This window comes from Taurulus bubalis (assembly GCF_910589615.1).
Source record: "Taurulus bubalis genome assembly, chromosome: 16".
NCBI lineage: Eukaryota > Metazoa > Chordata > Actinopteri > Perciformes > Cottidae > Taurulus > Taurulus bubalis.
The window spans coordinates 18,395,180-18,412,823 of NC_136604.1; the positions used below are offsets into that span (position 1 = coordinate 18,395,180).

General features: G+C 41.0%; 1 protein-coding gene across 2 annotated transcripts in view; it reads left to right on the top strand.

Moving 5' to 3' along the window:
* LOC306748986 (adenylate cyclase type 2-like) overlaps window positions 1-17,644 on the top strand; it is a gene marked incomplete at both ends in the record, with an annotated part of 51,523 nt that overhangs the window by 32,973 nt on the left and 906 nt on the right. Inside the window, 11 exons of one of the 2 annotated variants that reach the window (XM_079232224.1) lie at window positions 8-88; window positions 2,048-2,117; window positions 2,469-2,566; window positions 3,347-3,431; window positions 5,635-5,775; window positions 6,704-6,832; window positions 9,087-9,271; window positions 10,850-10,934; window positions 13,310-13,468; window positions 15,097-15,243; window positions 15,893-16,000. In XM_079232224.1, coding sequence (XP_079088350.1) covers window positions 8-88; window positions 2,048-2,117; window positions 2,469-2,566; window positions 3,347-3,431; window positions 5,635-5,775; window positions 6,704-6,832; window positions 9,087-9,271; window positions 10,850-10,934; window positions 13,310-13,468; window positions 15,097-15,243; window positions 15,893-16,000 — 1,288 coding nt within the window. The remainder of the gene's footprint in view (window positions 1-7; window positions 89-2,047; window positions 2,118-2,468; window positions 2,567-3,346; window positions 3,432-5,634; window positions 5,776-6,703; window positions 6,833-9,086; window positions 9,272-10,849; window positions 10,935-13,309; window positions 13,469-15,096; window positions 15,244-15,892; window positions 16,001-17,644) is intronic. The other variant, XM_079232225.1, reaches the window with a different exon arrangement.

The window sequence follows — 17,644 nt, forward strand, 5'->3', positions numbered from 1 at the left end:
ATCACAGGTCCAAATCTCAAAGGAGGAGGTTTGAGGAGGAACTCAACGAGCGAATGATTCGCACCATCGACGGCATCAACTCGCAGAAGTAAGCTGCACATCGTATTTCTGCATCTCGAACCATCACAGACACTTCAGATACAGATCCTCCCAGTACTAAGCAGTAGAGGCATCTAGTCAGCATGGACACTCACAGGTGAAGCATCTTCACGAGTTCCCCATGTGAAGCCAGAAGTCCTCATTGATTTATTTGTCACGTAACTTGAATACTTCAGTAACGTTCTTGGGTGTTTTAACCCAAAACGTGGATCTTTCCTTTAGCGTAAATAAATAGTTGTGTTCCATGTAACGGAGTTTCTTGTGAAGACCGAGGTTTATTTTGAAAATACTTTGTAGAAAAATGCACAAAAGAAAAAGATAGTAGCCATTGTTTGAGGACACGTTGGTACTGAAACATAATGACTCACAAAAACTTATTGTTGACTTCAGTTGACCACATAAGAAAAACTCAGACAATCAAAGAAATAATGTAATGTTGTTCAAAGTGTGTTTTTAGGGTGAAAATGTCTGCTGGTGGCCTAAACCCCATTTTTGTATTATTATTTTTCGGGTGAGGGTCTGAAGATGATTATCTGGATTATTCAGGACTTCAGTGTCTCGGCCCCAGAAGTGACCCATGCTGTGTTCATTCTTGGGAGTACTTGTAAAAGTACACCATTATAACTAAAATAACTGTGTTTTGGAATGGTGCCAACAAGGAGGGAGTTGGCAAAGATCAAAAATAGCAAAGATATGATGAGAAAAAATAAGATAGAACTTTATTAATCCCGAAGGGAATTCTTCTGCCAAAATTTGGTCAAAGCTTACAACAGAGGGATAAGAAATGATAGAATACAAAGAGATTAATAATATAAAGCGTATGTGAAGTAATTGTAACACCAGTGCCGAATAGAAAAAGTTCAATTGTGCATGATAATATTATGAAAGTAACATTGACAATGAAAAGTAATAAAAAGTTAAATTGCACATGGAAATTATGTAAAGTTAACGCTGTGAAAAGTAGGTTGTTACCTGGAAATAAAACCTCCCACTAAGAGCATTTGGGAAAAGGTACATAAAGCCAGAAGTTGTGCATCTAGAGGCGGTGACGTGGTTCATGAGCCCGGCCTCCGTTCAGCTGGCCCGGGTCCAGACCTTTGAATCCGCCCACTCCGATGAGTTTGAGTGGAAACATGTGGAACAAGTGGACAGCTCCGTCTGATATCAGAGTATTTCAACAGAAAGACTGCTTGTCTTTTTTACTAATTTAGTCATTATGTTTTTTCCACAACACTATGTATTTAAATTTGTAACTCTCAGGGCATTTGCAATATTTTTACATACATTTTCTACTGCGTCTACCACTCTACTGTCTCGTTGGCTGCGTATTAATTCAAGATGATTGCAGCTGATTGCAGCGCTACTGCCCGAGCAAAATTTCCCTTTGAGTACGTTTCAATGATCTTTTATTGTCATTATGCAACACAGGGGATGCACAAGAAAGGCAATTTATATATTAAAAAAAAAATGGAACAAAAGCAGGAGTGGATTCCTGGAGTCTTTTTTTTTTTTATTTATTTGCGTCACAAAGAAATGTAAACATCAACAACAAAAACAACTTCAATTACGTTTGAGCACCAATCAAAATTATACCTTATCAACAGCTTATTAACAAAGTGAGTTTGTGAATTACAGTTTCTAACTATTCTTTCTGAATGCCTTTTCTAAGTGCGCAGTGTTTTCGAAATTTTATTTACCCCAAAATAATTACAATGATTGTATTACCATATAATTTGTATTCATGAAACAAAAAAAGAGCTTTCTGGCTTTATTCACTGTTTTTCATAAAATCTTGGCTATTTTAAAATTGAAATAAGTTAACAAATATTCAATTGAAACCTCAGCATTTGGCCCATTACAGCACCGTGAAGAATAGTTTTCCACATAAGCAGCCAGAGCCGGGTCCCTCTGTGCGGTCTGAATTCGTCTGTTTCGATTGTCTCTCCAGACAGTGGCTGAAGTCTGAGGACATCCAGAGGATCTCATTGTTCTTTCACAACAAAGCTCTGGAGAAAGAGGTAAGCGAATGCATACGAAACACCTGCCAGCATTGTTCACTGGGGAAACAAATCGATGGGATTGTGTAGTTGTCAGTGAGGAAGAAGTCATTAAGGAGAGTGAACACCCACATAGAACACAGATTGTCCGCTATATATATCACCTACACAGCAACTCTGTGCTCAATTTCATGTATTCTCGTTTTATATTTATCGTATTTACTTCATTCCACGTTCAAGACTGGTCTGTTTTTATGTTGTGCATGCTCGTGTTAATTCAGCATTTAACTTGAGCACGATTCCCTGCTGCTGTGTTGCACGACCTTTCACAACGTTGTACCCACTTAAATGTTTTTTTTTACTTCTCAACAGTACAGATCCACAACATTACCGGCCTTCAAGTATTACGTCACCTGCGCCTGCCTCATATTCAGCTGTATATTCATAGTGCAGGTCCTCGTCTTGCCCAAGTAAGTCTGCATCCCTTCACATGTTTTATATTGCGCAATCCCCGTATAGCATCAGCGAACTCCAGCCGTGGCAACGGGGGTGGGGGATGTGGAAAAGGCATTCGACGCCAACTGTCTCATCAACAGGGCCTCGCTGAAATGAAAGGCGGCAGAGGGGAGCAAGAGGCCGAATGTAAAAAAATAAAACCGATGAAGATGAAAGGGCAACGTGTCTGCTAGTGATTATAGATCAGGTGGATCAAAGTGTGTCGTCTCTTTAATGGCGAGGGGAGAAATTCACGGTCATGCTAATTTACTGACTCTGGGAGCCAAAGGTGTAATTCGGTATCTGAGAGGCTATTGATTGTCTAATTCTCCTCTCCCTCGCTCTCTCTTTCTTGGCCCCTCACATTCAGACGTGACGTCATCTGTTTTATGGCAAGGATCCTTAAATCAGCCGCACTGTATTCCTCCGTAGAAAATGTGATACCTGAGCGTAACTGCCTAACAAAGCACGTACAGTATGCTGGACTGTACCACCTAGGTTCTGCTTACTCAGCGTTAATGGATTGCAGGTCTGGGGTAGAATACATTAGAGCCTCCAATACATTTATAACGCTGGATGGTACTGCAGGGGGCCGAGACGAGCCAAGAGGGTTTAGAGTAATGTGTGTGTGTGTGTGTGTGTGTGTGTGTGTGTGTGTGTGTGTGTGTGTGTGTGTGTGTGTGTGTGTGTGTGTGTGTGTGTGTGTGTGTGTGTGTGTGTGTGTGTGTGTGTGTGTGTGTGTGTGTGTGTTGCAGAACTGCTGTGCTGGGGATCTCTTTTGGCCTAGCATTCCTGCTGTTGGCTTTGATCCTGCTCCTTTGCTTCGCTGGGCACATTCTGGTGGGTTTGCATGAATTCATCTTGCAACACTTACACACACTTGAGACCATGAATTTTGAAAATACATTTTACTTTTGTGTGGAAATGCTATTTGCGTATTGGTCCAGTTGTCTATATGCTGATGACAGAGTCATTTCCCAACAGGTTGATATATTAACATGTTAGGGGTGGGATAAAATATTGAGAAAGTAATATATTATGATATTACTTCTTACGATACGTAATCATCAGGCCAAATGTTAATATTTTAATAAAACATGCAGGCGCTCTAAATGGCCGTGTTGGGCCCGAGTAGCTGATCCAGCTTTAAAGCTATACCATGTAAAAGGAGGAACGGTTGAATTCCCTAACTTGCATTGCCCAGCTCATCTTTTATGTATTGTTTCGGTTCCTTTTTGCTATTTTCATCGGTAAAACATTCATGGTGGACCATAATGTGTTATGTGTGTATCATTCATAATGTTTTATACCTTTGCTGGCTGCAAGTAAAGTGTAAGACACAAAACAAAATCCAAGAAGTCCAAACTTCTCTTCTCCTTGGGAGAGATATTTGTGTCTGTCTTTGGGTAGAACGACATTTCCCCTCTTAATAACTATAACTATATGCATTTCTGCAGAGTTGCTGAAAAGGGAACACTATAGTATTATACTTGTTGTAGAGTTAGAGTCCAGTGGCTGTGTAGGATTGTTTCCGACTGTCAAAATTGTCAACATTTATTAAAAAAGGATTTTTATCTAATAAAAGATTTTGCTCCAATCGATATGTGTTGCCCTTTAGGCTTTCAATAACAACTCCTTCACTGTTGGCCCGTGCATTATTAAGGTGCCGGTGTGCGACTTGTGTGATCCAAACATTTCCAATAACTTCAGAGTTGTAAAGTCCAAAAGTACACCAATGTCTTCAAATGTAATGGCGTCTAACAGCTTGAAAAGTGCTTATCGTGCACATTAATAGATGAAAAAATGATCAAAAGAAAGGATCTACAAATAATTTTTACCAAAATCTTAAAAAAACAAACATGTATGCATGTTGTGAACAGGGTTGCGGATGCTGACAACTCAACAATGTTCAGTATACAGTTGTCTTTGCTGACCAGAAGTTTTTGCTGCAGCTGCAGCCGTTTAATCCAAGAATGAGTTGATCCGCCTTCTATTCTCCTTCACACCACAGTTCATCCATCAAGACGCGGCTGCTGTTCGTTTCCAGCTCAAGTGGAGGGATGCTGGTTATTAACAAGCTGCTGCGACTACCTGTCACAAGTCCTTTATGGACAATCAATAAATACTTTCTCCCCTAAGAGCCCTTTTCCCTCTCTTTCTTCTCAAGAGAGTATTATCACCCAGTCAGTTGGTCACTTCTAGAAAAAACACAAAATTGCCAGGTGTTTAAGAATAAAATGTTTTATAAATCAGGCTATAAAAGAAATATGAACAAACCCCTCTGTGAAGAGCTTCAGAATATAGATAGGAATACAACTCAAAAGTCTGGTTTGTGTAAGAGCAACTGAGGTGGAGATCTCTGGCTTATTGTCTGAGAAAAAAACAAAAAGTATATACATTTTGAGAAGGGTACAGGTGAATAGGGTAAGACGACATAACTAATTGATATTACCATGAACCTTCCCCAGTTCATAAAAAATATAAAGTTTTCAGATGTTTTATAATTGAATATGCAAATTACTCATTATCTAATGCTAATTTTGGATAAATTTAAGACTATACTATACAACTATACAGAAACAAATATACAAAGTAGTAAAATAAATATTTACATTTTTGATGTTTTCTTTCCACTGGTCTAGAAGAAAACATGGAAGCAGAATTAGCCCAGAATCTCCAATTAAAACCAGTGCATTAAAAAAAAATTATCCTTCTGCCTTCATGGGGTCGTTCCCCTGACGTGAGGCTCGTCCATGTTTGGCTTGAATGTGACGGAGGAGCTTTGGTCTTTCACTTTCTGCCTTTTCATTTAATACGCCGACATGTAGTAAGATCGACCGTACTGCCCTGAGCTACGAGAATAACGATAATAAATGGAGTTATTTCCACCCAACCACTGTCTTTATATTCATTTGAGTCACATGAGACACACAGTCCAGAGGAAAACGATCACCTCAAAGTACGAGAAAGAATAAATGATGATTTGTATGTGAGTTCTTTCTACCTCTAATACGTGCCTTTGCCCGTTCCTTTGCAACCTCAGCAGGGGAGGAAGGGGTCCTTCTGCTTTCTGACCTGGTTCCCCACGTCCTCCCGCATCATCGTCACCAACAACCCCTGGCTGCGATTGGTCCTCACCATGACGACCACCGCTCTCATACTCGTGATGGCCGTCTTCAACATGGTGAGAAGACGGTTTATGGGTTGAGATGTTGTGGATGCGGCCGGTCCTTTGATGTTTTAACCGTTGGGGTCACTGCGGTCTTTTATAGTTATGACACCAAATATAACACTTTCGACCGCGTCCATAACTACACACACTTTAACTGGTGCAATGTAAATACATTTTAAATACTTTTCATTCCGTCTGTATACATAATATTTCTATTGTTGATAGAAATCTTTACTGTTTTTACTGTTATTTATATTACTTGTTTTTTTATTTGACTATGTGTCTTTGGTGAGCACTGCTGCTGTAATCCTACAATTTCCCCACTGCGGGACTAATAAAGGATATATGAAGGATTAGCTTATCTCATCTTATTTTATAATGAAGTACTAGGGCATGCATTTGACGCAAGTTTGTACTGTTTCAAAAGTACAACTAATCTCCACAGCTCATGTGGTGTATTTATTAATAAAAGTGATTAAAACACATAACCAGTGCGTTGCTGAACATACACATTTTTATTATTGATTACCAAAATTATTGGATTTTCCTTCCACAAAGAAGGCGTCACGCAGATTTTATCTGCATCGCAGACGTGTGTGTATGCTTGTTGGAAAATAGGTAATTATTACCTCATTTATGAAAGAGATTTCCTAAAAAGGTTTTTCAAATGGTAGCATGAACTAAACAGAGATTTAACTTCAGTGTTGTGATTACGTGTCTTGTGACTCAAACCTGACGGTTGAAAGGATCCACTGATGCATATGACGCCTTATATGAGGTCCAGACTCAATGTATAGGAAGTGCTCCTGCACTCATCGCTCCACATTATCAAAAGATAATTCAAAACAGTTTTTTAGGCTTTAAAATGCAAACGTAATGTAAATGAGTTCTCGCTGCTGTGCCGTTTCAGTGATCCACCCGTTTTGTTTTGTTTTGCTAGTTCTTCGTGGAGGACCCTGGAGGATCCATTGACGACGTACTGACGACTTCTCCCACTGGGAATCAAACCAACGACAGCCTGAAGGACTACATGGGAGAAAACACAGGAGAAAACAAGTTTTACCTGCCAGTAAGTGCTATGGGGAGAGGTCAACAACAGGAGAGAAGGTCAAAGTCAACCAGCATCCAAAGAAACAACTTAAATGTGTTGACAGTTAAAACATTTACATAAAACTGCAGAATTTGAGATTTGGGTTTAAACTAATTAAACTAATCCAGCGTATAGTATAACTTTCTTCTTTAAAATCTGCAGTGTGGAGCCTTTGTCTCCCCCTTCTGGCAGTGAGAGTAATAACACACACTTATGATGTATGATGAATGCCTGCCGGTGGGCTAGTCCCCTCCCGCACGGAAAGAGCGTTCTCTTGTGTCTTCCTGTGCAAACAAATTAAGTCCCTTCTCTTCTTTCTGCGCTGTCCAACGAAGAAAAGCTCCACCAGTGATGATCTATGTTTGTCCTCGCTGTTGATCCCTTTTTTCTCACTTGAATCCTTCCTCTGAAGGCAGAGTTTCTTCTTTAACTGGAGCATCCATTCCAGAAACCTTTCTTGGATGCTTCCTAGGATTTCCCTCCATTGCTTCCGCCACACATCCAGCTGCTGCTGCGTCTCTTTGGTCTCTCCCTTCCTGACCCCTTCAGCTGTACAACACCACCACAATCTTCAGCATGCATGTGAAATACAAAGAGCTTACCCTGGCGCCTACATCTTTCCTTACGCATTCACATAGACGTGAACATACGGACACAGCACATAAATATACGGATTCCCTTCCCACAGACGTCACAGACACCCAATTAACCTCATTTGAACCAATACGCAATTACCCATATGTTTAATCAGACTCTTCTTCATATCCCCGTTGGAAAACTCTGGAGATTAAAGAGGAGTTCACTATACATGAACACATCCACAGTCACATCAGTGTGGCACAATTGAGACTCTTTTATCAGGCTCGATGGCTGACATATAACCAGATAAGTCCTTAGCTGCAGTTTGGCTGTTGTGCTTTCCATCAAATTTACACATTTTAATATGTTGCTCCACTGTTGGACAGTGTGTTGCTTTACCTTTCTCCATATCACAGTAATCATCTTCTTTGGGATCAACAGCAACTCCCCGAGCAAATATGTCTGTTTTTCTTCATCTATATCTTCGAGGGAGGCTGCCTCTCTTCACCGTAACAAAGAGAAATGATTCAAAGAGACAACACGTCTACGTTTTACATTTTCACAAGGAAACCTCTCTTTCTTCTGCGTGGCGTTTTCAAAGCTGTGAAGCTGAATTTCACACCAAGCCAGAAATGAGATCACTGTGTTTCTGATATATATAGGGGGATTCTCAAAGCTTTCATTCACTGTCATGTTTATTCTGAAGAAGACTTCTAAACACATCCTCACTCCCAACCCATCCCAACTTACAACGTAGGTTTACATCGTTTTTAGATTTACTTACGAAACAAACTACGTGGTTAGATTTAGGCAAGAAAAGTACTTGGTTAGGCGTACAAAATAATCATGGTTTGGGTTCGAATTAAAAAGTTCTTTAGATAACTGCCGATAAGTACGGATGTAATGCAACAAAACTAGACGACACCATTTGCTAAGACCGACTACTAATTACGAGGTTGGGTCTCACATGTCTCGGTGTGTTTGAGAACTACCATTTGTATCATCCTTCGGTTTTACATAAACATGTCGGCTTCTCGCTGGTTTTATCAGACCCGTCACATCACCCAATCCTGGCTTCTCTCTCTTTCTCTCTCTCGGCTTCTGTTGGTTTTCCATTGATTTGAAGATTGTATTGATCATCTTTAATGCACTGGCCCCAAAAGATATAGAAGAAATGTTGACCCCTTACGAGCCTTTGATCCTCAGGTGTGTGTGCTCCAAAGTCGAGGCTGAAAAGTAAAGGTGACCGTGTTTTTGCCATCAGGGCGCCTCGGCTTTGGAACAACCCGTCTGAGGAGATGAGGCTCTTTTTAAATCTCTTCCTGAAGCCCTATTTTACAGACTGGCTTTCATGTAATGTCATCTTTTTAATTACATTTTGTTTGGTTTTATGTTTAATTTTAGTCTAGTTTTTATTTTGTTACACTTACTTATTTTACTGTTTGATCAGGGTTTACATTTGACCTTCATTTGTGTGTTGGACTGTTTGTTGTTTTATTGCCTTTGCTTTGTTTTAAACTTGTTTTTAAAGGTGCTACACAAATCAAGTCATAACACATCAGTGTTATCTGGTGCTTCACCTCTGCACGTTTCTCTCTTTCTTTCTCTCTCTCTCTCTCTCTCTCTCTCTCTCTCTCTCCCCTTCTCCCCCCAGTACTTCATCTACTGCTGCATTCTGGGGCTGGTGTCGTGCTCGGTGTTCCTGAGGATCAACTATGAGCTGAAGATGGTGGTTATGCTGGTTGCTGTGGTGATCTACAACATCATCATCCTTCAAACACACGCCTCCCTGCTGGACGGGTTCAGTAAAGCGCTGTACACCGACGAAACACTTGATAGGTACCTGCAAGCTGTACACACACTCCTGTCTAATCTAGGCAATAATTAAATACATTTTAAGCCCACCTAAAGCGGGGAAAGCAGTATATTTGTGGTATCATCAGTCAAAGAATTCCATAATAAGGAGGAGGGCGTTCCTATTGGCGTTTTTTTCTAAATCCAGATGTGTGTGCGCGTCTCTTCAGACGTTGAAAGCCAGATTCAGCGTTGCATATCCTGCAGGAACAGTTGCTATTCTGCCATTGCTAACAACTGCCGACACTGCAAAGCAACCCGACAAAGGGCAGGCTATTTCCCGTACAGGTTGCGGTATGAAGCGCGTACCTATGACCTGTGGGTTTGTCTGGTGGTAGGGGCTTAAGACAGAGGGGGGGGCCTCGAGGACGGCTATACTTTCAAATTCTAGCTTATTTATTTTGACTTCCCCGCCAAAACGGCCTGTCCTGAGGTACCACTTGAATTACAATATGCTGAAAGGTTATTATGGACCTTTTGCCGCCCTGCTTCGAGGACAATGGTGCTTGAATCCCCGCTCCGACCCTGCAGCCTGCGAGCATCAATTGAGCGAAGCCTATTAAGACGCCTAATGAGGCTGGACGCTGGTCTTGAGGGACGAAGTACCGCTGAGGTGCAAATACAGTACCATTTGACTGTCGATCAAGTGAAGCCCCCGGAGAGGAGGAGGAGGAGGAGGAGGAGGAGGAGGAGAGGCGGAATGAGAAACAGCAGTTGGTGTTTATGGAGCTGAATTAATTCGTTACATTTGACTGACAGCTGGAGTCGCACTGCTGAAGAAATCACATTATGCAAAATGTTTTGCAGAGCAGCAGGAAGGATGGGGGAAGGAATACTTTCTTTATTTCAACTCTCTTTTGTTTCTCTTTCTCACCTTGGCTTAACCAGCACGGAGAGTGTTCTGCTGTTGCCAAAGCACTGGGGCGTAGAAATAGATTTGTTAGGCAGTTTTAAATAAAACGCAAATACCAGGACGGCATAATAAATCAATTTTGTGTCGTAACAAGCATCAATTTACACTTACAGAAGACATGCTGGCACTGCATTATGTTATATTATGTTGTCTCACTAGGTAACTTCATATAAGTTCATCCTCTACTGTGCAGTGATACAGTGCATGATACACGACAACCATAGGGTTTACTTAAACAATGCAATACTAATAAAAACAAAGGATAACATTTATTTCATGTTGAATTAAAGCATGCTTTATAGTTTTATTGCTCCATTTATTTTACATCCACATCAATAAACAGACATAGGTTGCTTCCATACTGTACCATTGATTTTTCATATTGTTTTCCTCAAATCTGGGGAAAAATGCACTTCTAATTTAAATACAATGCAGAGTCCCAGTTTAACAATCTATATATCTATCCTAATGAACTGCATGTCTGAATGCAATTATGTTTGTTTCTTTATAGTTTGTAAAACAGTTCAATGGCACAGGGGAAGGAGATGTTAAAATTAAGATTTGGCTACAATATTACCAGACTTTGACTCCAGACGATCAACATTGTATTAATTGATAATGATGCTCTCTCCCTCTCTCTCTTTGTCTAGACCAGGAGTTCTGAAGGATCTGAAGACGATGGGCTCTGTGTCGCTCTTCATCTTCTTCATCACCCTGCTGGTGTTAGCCAGGCAGGTCAGTAGTCTTCTTAAAGTAGCAATCCTTGAGATTTGAGTCATTTTCACTGGTGGTAAAAGCAAATGCGCTTTATTACTTCAGGGGGCAGCAAAATAAACTATTGTAATAAGAAAGTTAGACAATAATTGTCCCTTTTCAACACTCTGTGAGCAACGTGATATGATGGTATGCTGCACACGTCTGCAAAGCAGTGAGTTACCTCACTCTGCAGCCTGCAGCTCCTTCTTCCATCACTCCCTTCATTCTTCAAACTGAGCCGCTGTCAAAAAATGCAGAAAATTACATTTTGTTCTCGTTTCGTAGATGCATGTTTTTGATGAACGACAGCAGTCAGTGTCGAGCTCCAACACATTGCATTTCCCCTGTTGCCGTCTTCTCGGATACTCCCACAATGTGCTGGACATGAAAGAACAACAAAAACTCCTGAAGACCCCTCTCCATTCTCACATACATGGGTGGAATGGCAACGTGTTTTCTTCTCAGTTCACAGGCGGGTTGAAGGCCATTGATTTGCTTCAAACCGGTCGATGCAAATGCACCGATATTGTCATTTCTTTTTTGTGCAACATGTAAAAATAGAATAGAACGCGCGGTATTACAAGACAGGATGGGCCGGGGCTAGTCGGTTAGCATGCTAGTGCCAGCAGACAGCTACAGCACAGAGATCTACTACAGTTGAATCTATCGTATTCGGCCATTCGCCGCTGTCACAGAATGTTATGTTTGAAACATTTCTGCATGAGGAGAAACCTTCTACCAGAGGAATTTAAATGATCTTCACTGCAAGTGAACCTTGCGTTGAAGGATTCGGCTCAAGATGCTCAAAGATCAAAACACTTGTTCAGATGGTTATTTTCGTGGCGTTGGAGCAGCCGGCCTCCATCTCCTCTGTGCCCACCGTGCTCGCTTCATATGAGAGCTAAACTCAGCTGACACAGATTTGGTGTGCATGGTTTTTCTTTTTTTGGGTACCATCCATCAGCTCTGACCCCAAAACAGATGCTCTGGACAGAAAGACTCTCCCCAGAGCTTCTGTACCCAAAACTGTAGCTCCGCTGAGTCCAAACAGCTCCATGTGTTGTTCCCGTTCTGGGTCACAGTCACCAGGAGGGAGTATTTATTTTACAGCTCTACTTTGCTGTGGTAAACTCTTTGTTGGTGTCTGATCTTATTCCGGGCTGCGTGCTTATCAAGGTCTTTCGGGGGTTAATTGGTTTTGTCCTTCCTCATGCTGTTTGGATATAAATTAGTGCAGTAAAATGCTTTAATTATCCTCAAAATAATTTTGGAAGCAGGTCAGAAGGTGTCATCCGATGCCCTCGATGCAGAAGTACATCATTTGGCTCCTGGATATGAGGGCACAAGGCCTGGCTGCATCCATCCTAAAGGCTTTTCTAGTAACAAATCTGCGTTGCAAAACTTTCATCATCAACCCTAATGAGCTAATTTCTAGCAGTTTAGTCAGAGGGAGGAGAAAGCCGATTAGGAGAACGGATGCATCTGTAATGCATCCCTCAAGATGCGCGCTGGAGCAAAGCTCGTTTGCAGGCCTGTTAGCTGGTTTCCAAACGGCCTACTTTCTCCACTCCGTGAGTTACCGAAGTGTTCAAACTCTACAAACATACACAAAAGGTCCCAAGCCCGTCTGTGTTTATATTTCCTCACAAGATCTCGGCACAGAGCGGTACGAGCCTCCATGTCTTGGAGCTTTCTAAATTGGCACCACTTTCATCTCAAGGGAGAAATATTCCGGCGCACATATACATCATCCAGACTGCTAACTACAGACATGAAATATATCTCACAGGAGACTGAGAGGGCTCACACACACACACACACTCGCGCGCTGTGCCCACAGGTAGCCTGGAGCTTTCAGATATATACCATCATAATGATGGTGTGTTCAGAGGACCCCCATCTGATCCACAATCGCACTCTCCTCGGATGTTTTGACCCCAATAGATAGAAAACTCCCTCAAGCATGAATAACCCAAACATAGAAAAATATAAAAAGAGAAGTGGCTACCTTTTATGCAAAACAGTCATCGTCATCTTTATTGGGACATTAATTTTCTATGAATACCAAGCGAGCGCTTTAGTTTCAGTTGGTTAGGTTTTCCTTGAAATCCTCTATATTTTCCATTTACGGGGAAATGATTCGAGCATAATGCAGGCAGTCTATCTTTAAGAAGCGTTTTCGCATCACTTCTGTGGCAGGAGGACGAGTGCATGGGAGACCAGAACAAACATCAGGTGAAAATGACACAGTTTCAGTTCCTTTTCCTTTCTTGGTTTGTGGCCTGTAGCTTTGGAGCAGCGTGCTGGGTGTGAATGACACAAGTGTCTCTTTACTCTGTGTCCTCCTATAACAGAATGAATATTACTGTAGGTTGGACTTCCTGTGGAGGGACAAGTTCAAGAGGGAGTGTGAGGAGATCGAAACCATGGAGAACCTCAACCGGGTTCTGCTGGAGAACGTCTTGCCGGCCCACGTCGCTGAACACTTCCTGGGACGCAACTGGAAGAATGAGGTGAGTTTGCGAGAAAAAGAGTCTTACTACGTTTATGTCGAGCTGTTGTACTCATCATTCATGTTTTATTTATATCTTTACGTCAAAGGAACAGTTTGTTTTGGGAAATATGCAAAGTCTTTTCTCCTGAGACTCTTTTACATTTCCTCTACATCACAATTCTTCCGCATCACGTGATTTAAGACGAATTTTCACTGTTTCTGGCACTGCACAAGGTGTACGACTCTAGCATTCGTAAGTGTATGTAAATGTAAGAAAAATTATGTTTTAAGCCAGTGATTCATGCAACATGGGTGAATTATCTTATTTTAATTCTCAGGAACGAATACAGAATAAATGTAGATTCTATTCAACATAAAAATGCTGTCGCAGAGTATTTATTATTTTTGTTATTTTCATTTGTTAAAAGTCATCAGAATGCAGGAAACAAAGTCTCTGAGCCCTTTTTGTGAAGTCTCAAGGTTATCAACTCCAGAAGCCAGTTAGCTGAGCACAAAGACAGAAATAAAGTCCACAAAGTCATTGCAGCATGTGACCCCACGTAACATAGCAATGCGTTCCGTTTTTTCCCACTTTAGTTTTAGTATTCTGCATGATTTAAAGTGTAAACTTTAGAGCTGCTCGTAGGTCAATTTTGTTACTTTTGCACAGAGCCAGTCTTTGTGCTAAGCTATGCTAAATGGCTTCTGCTTGTAGCTTCATATTTACCTTACAGACATAACAGGATATTTAACGTCTCATTTAACAAGTAATTAGTGTATTTCTCAAATTGTTCATTAAACATAAGATAATAAATCTCCATTATATGTGCTATTGATTCACATGTTTTATCAGCATATTCTTTAGTTTTCTCAACACCTACATTTATATTCTCATTATAATTGAATCAACATATTTGCTTTTCGTTTCCTTAGTTTCACTCTTCATGCTCTGCTGCTGTTAGCGTGCTGTCCTTGCATTCATGCTGTAATTGGTGTAGCCTTCCAGCTTAACGCACTTAAATTCCCACATTTCTTTCTAACTGGCTCCAGCGCTGTGCATTGTTTTCCTTTCCTCTAATGAATGCTGTTTCTATGTTGCTGCAGTGGTGACCCAGTGTCCCCTTTGCACTGGCTTCCTGTCCAACAAATAATTGACTTTAAAATCCTGCTTTAGAATTATGAAGCACTGACTGGTTTTAGGTTTTATGCCTAAATACATTTCTGATCTGCTGCTACCTTATTAACTAACCCGACCCCTGAGGTCGTGTGGGGCTGGTCTACGTTCTGCAACTTTTATTCTATTTTTACCTTTATAATGTTTTACTGGCTGATTTTATTGTTTAAATTATTACTCTTAATAGTTTTTAAATCTTCTTTTATTTTGCATTACGTTTTGATGCTTTTTAATGAAAGTTTTATGTGGAGCACTTTGAATTGCATTGTTGTTGAAATGTGCGATACAAATTGCCTTGCCTTGAGATGATTAAAGTTTATTTTTATTTATTTAAAGAGTCGATGTTAGCTATTCAGATCATAGATCTTCTTTCTGTGGTTTGGACCCGCGTGCTGTTTGCCTTAAACTTTCTTACACCAGGGCTCGATCAATACAACATATCTAGCTGTTATCTTCTTCTTGCTCGTTATCAGGACCTTTACCATCAGTCGTACGAGTCGGTGTGTATGATGTTCGCCTCCATCCCAGACTTCAAAGAGTTCTACACAGAGTCTGACGTCAATAAGGAAGGACTGGAGTGCCTCCGTCTTCTCAATGAGATCATAGCGGACTTTGATGAGGTAAACTCTTATGCCGTGTTCACACCAAAACAGTTGCGAAAATTCGCAACGCTTTTTCGCTTCTATCGCGCCGCTGGTGTTTTTTAGTTTTTCGCAACCATCGCTGGGGAAAGGGGGCGGGGCTTCAGTCCCTTTTCGCCGCGAAAATCTCCTTCTTCATTTCCGTTACTCGACCATGGAAGGAGTAAAAACTGTTGCTGCGTTGTACTTGTTGTGGAAAGACCACAAACGTCGGAACGTCGGTCCTCCATTTTGCTGATGCAACATAGACGACCGGACGGCGGTGACGAGCGGAGCTTCTCAACGCTGATTGGCTTTCGCAACTCCGCGTCATGCGAATTATTCGCTGGAGTTGAAATATTTGAACGCCAGCGAAAAAGCGGCGTTGCGACGCCGTTTCGCTTCTATCGCGACGCTCGGCGAAAAATTCGCTTTAACGCAGCTGTGCATTGACTTAACATGTAATCTGGACGCGCGAATATTTCGCAACTGTTTTGGTGTGAACACGGCATTACTCTTACACTGATTATCCTGCTTTTTTTTTTTTTTTTTTTGAGAAGCAGCCACACTGGCTGATTACTGTGAGCTGATGTCATTTTCTCCTCCTGTGCATTTCATGTAATGTCTGGTGTTCTTCGTGGATCCTCAGCTGCTGTCCAAGCCTAAATTCAGCGGAGTGGAGAAGATAAAGACCATTGGTAGCACCTACATGGCTGCAACTGGACTCAATGTGACGCCAGGACCGGAGTGCACACAGGCACGCATTCACACACACACACACACACACTCACACACTGTCACTTTCATTGTCACACTCACCTCAACAGCAGTGGTTTTGCAGGATGTAGCTGTGGACGCTTTGGCGAGCTACGATTGCACGTTCATATGATACGTTAGTTTTGTACAAATCATGTAGATTATTACTTTAAATTATGCACTATCCAGTCATACTAGAATGCAGTTCGCATATTCCATGAAAACATTGAATAAAATGCACTGGCTAGCTAACGTTAACTAATTTTTAGCAAGATAACGTTAGCTAACTTTTAGCAAGCTAACTTCAACAGGTCTCGTTTATAAACCAGCCTCACATGCGGAGCCCTTGTTAACGTTAACGTTTGCCTCACCGAGCTGCGAAGAATGAAGTCACCATCGTCTGTTGTTAACATGAAATGGTCACCTTTGTCGTTGGCTGTTATTTGACTTATTTGTGTGCAGGTGAGAGAAACCACAAAGTGATCCCACAGTAACAACGTTGATCTTAACTCCTTAGGTGAACATTTATAGATCTATCCTGGCTGCCTCCATCTCTATTTTCCTGGATAACATTGTGATGGTTAATTTGAGTGTTCAAGTAGGGTCCTTTCATATTGTTGACAGACACTTATAATAAAACCAGCACTTTCAGAGGACGTGATGTGACATTGACGCTGCGCAATTGAACTCGCTGCTCGTTTGGCGGCTGTTTCCTGAAGCACCCTCGCACTATACTGGACCAATTTCCAAATGATTGTGCCAATTACTTTCACTCAGGAAAATAATAGTAGTCCAGGTTGAAAAATACTGAAGTTCCCTGTTAAGTCAAAGATTAGGTTAATAAACAACTCTTTAGGTCATGGTTTTGCTAGCTTATCCAAAAAGTGTGACGCAGGATGTAAGGCCCAAAACTCCTAATATCCAGATTTAATTTCAGCTCATATTTGATCAAAAAAAGTTTTGGCAGCTCAAGCTCATATTAAAATAAATATCCATTATGAAACAGGATGAAGCTTAAGCATCCGAATATTTATTGCAGTCTAAAAATATTTGGGTGCTTTGTGTGGGTTTCCCCTTCAAAATGTGCTCCACATCAACATTCAAGCACCAGTGATTCATCACTACATTAATTTGAATACATCAGTGTAGTCACTGGAACCAAATGAGATCACCACTCAGAAAGGTGGCAACAGGTCTATAGAAAGAACAAATAATATCTCAATTGGTGGGAATCTGCCTAATATGCTCTTTAGTATGCTAAAATCCTCCCCTCTAAGTTGCTGTTGCTGTGCCGAGATTTCCCGTTATGGCACAAAACAGTGGCAGACTTCCAATCCAAGACCAATCCAATGACAACTCTTAAGTCTTTAGAGTTGTCATTGGATTGGATTGCACACAGAAGCTGGCTTCTCATTCCGGGCATTTTCACGGCTGAAATGACGACTGTCACAGGAAGATGTATTGACTGTAGCTAGCTAGCTCATTAATGCTAACTCAGGTAAAATAAAAAATAAATAAAAATTGAAAACGTACTGGTAATAGCACCACCGGTTTGATTTTTCCTTTATTTTTCCTATTTCTAAAAACTGTTTCCCTTTTTTAAGAGGAAAGCTTTTATGCGTGTAGGAAACATTTGGCTGGTGTT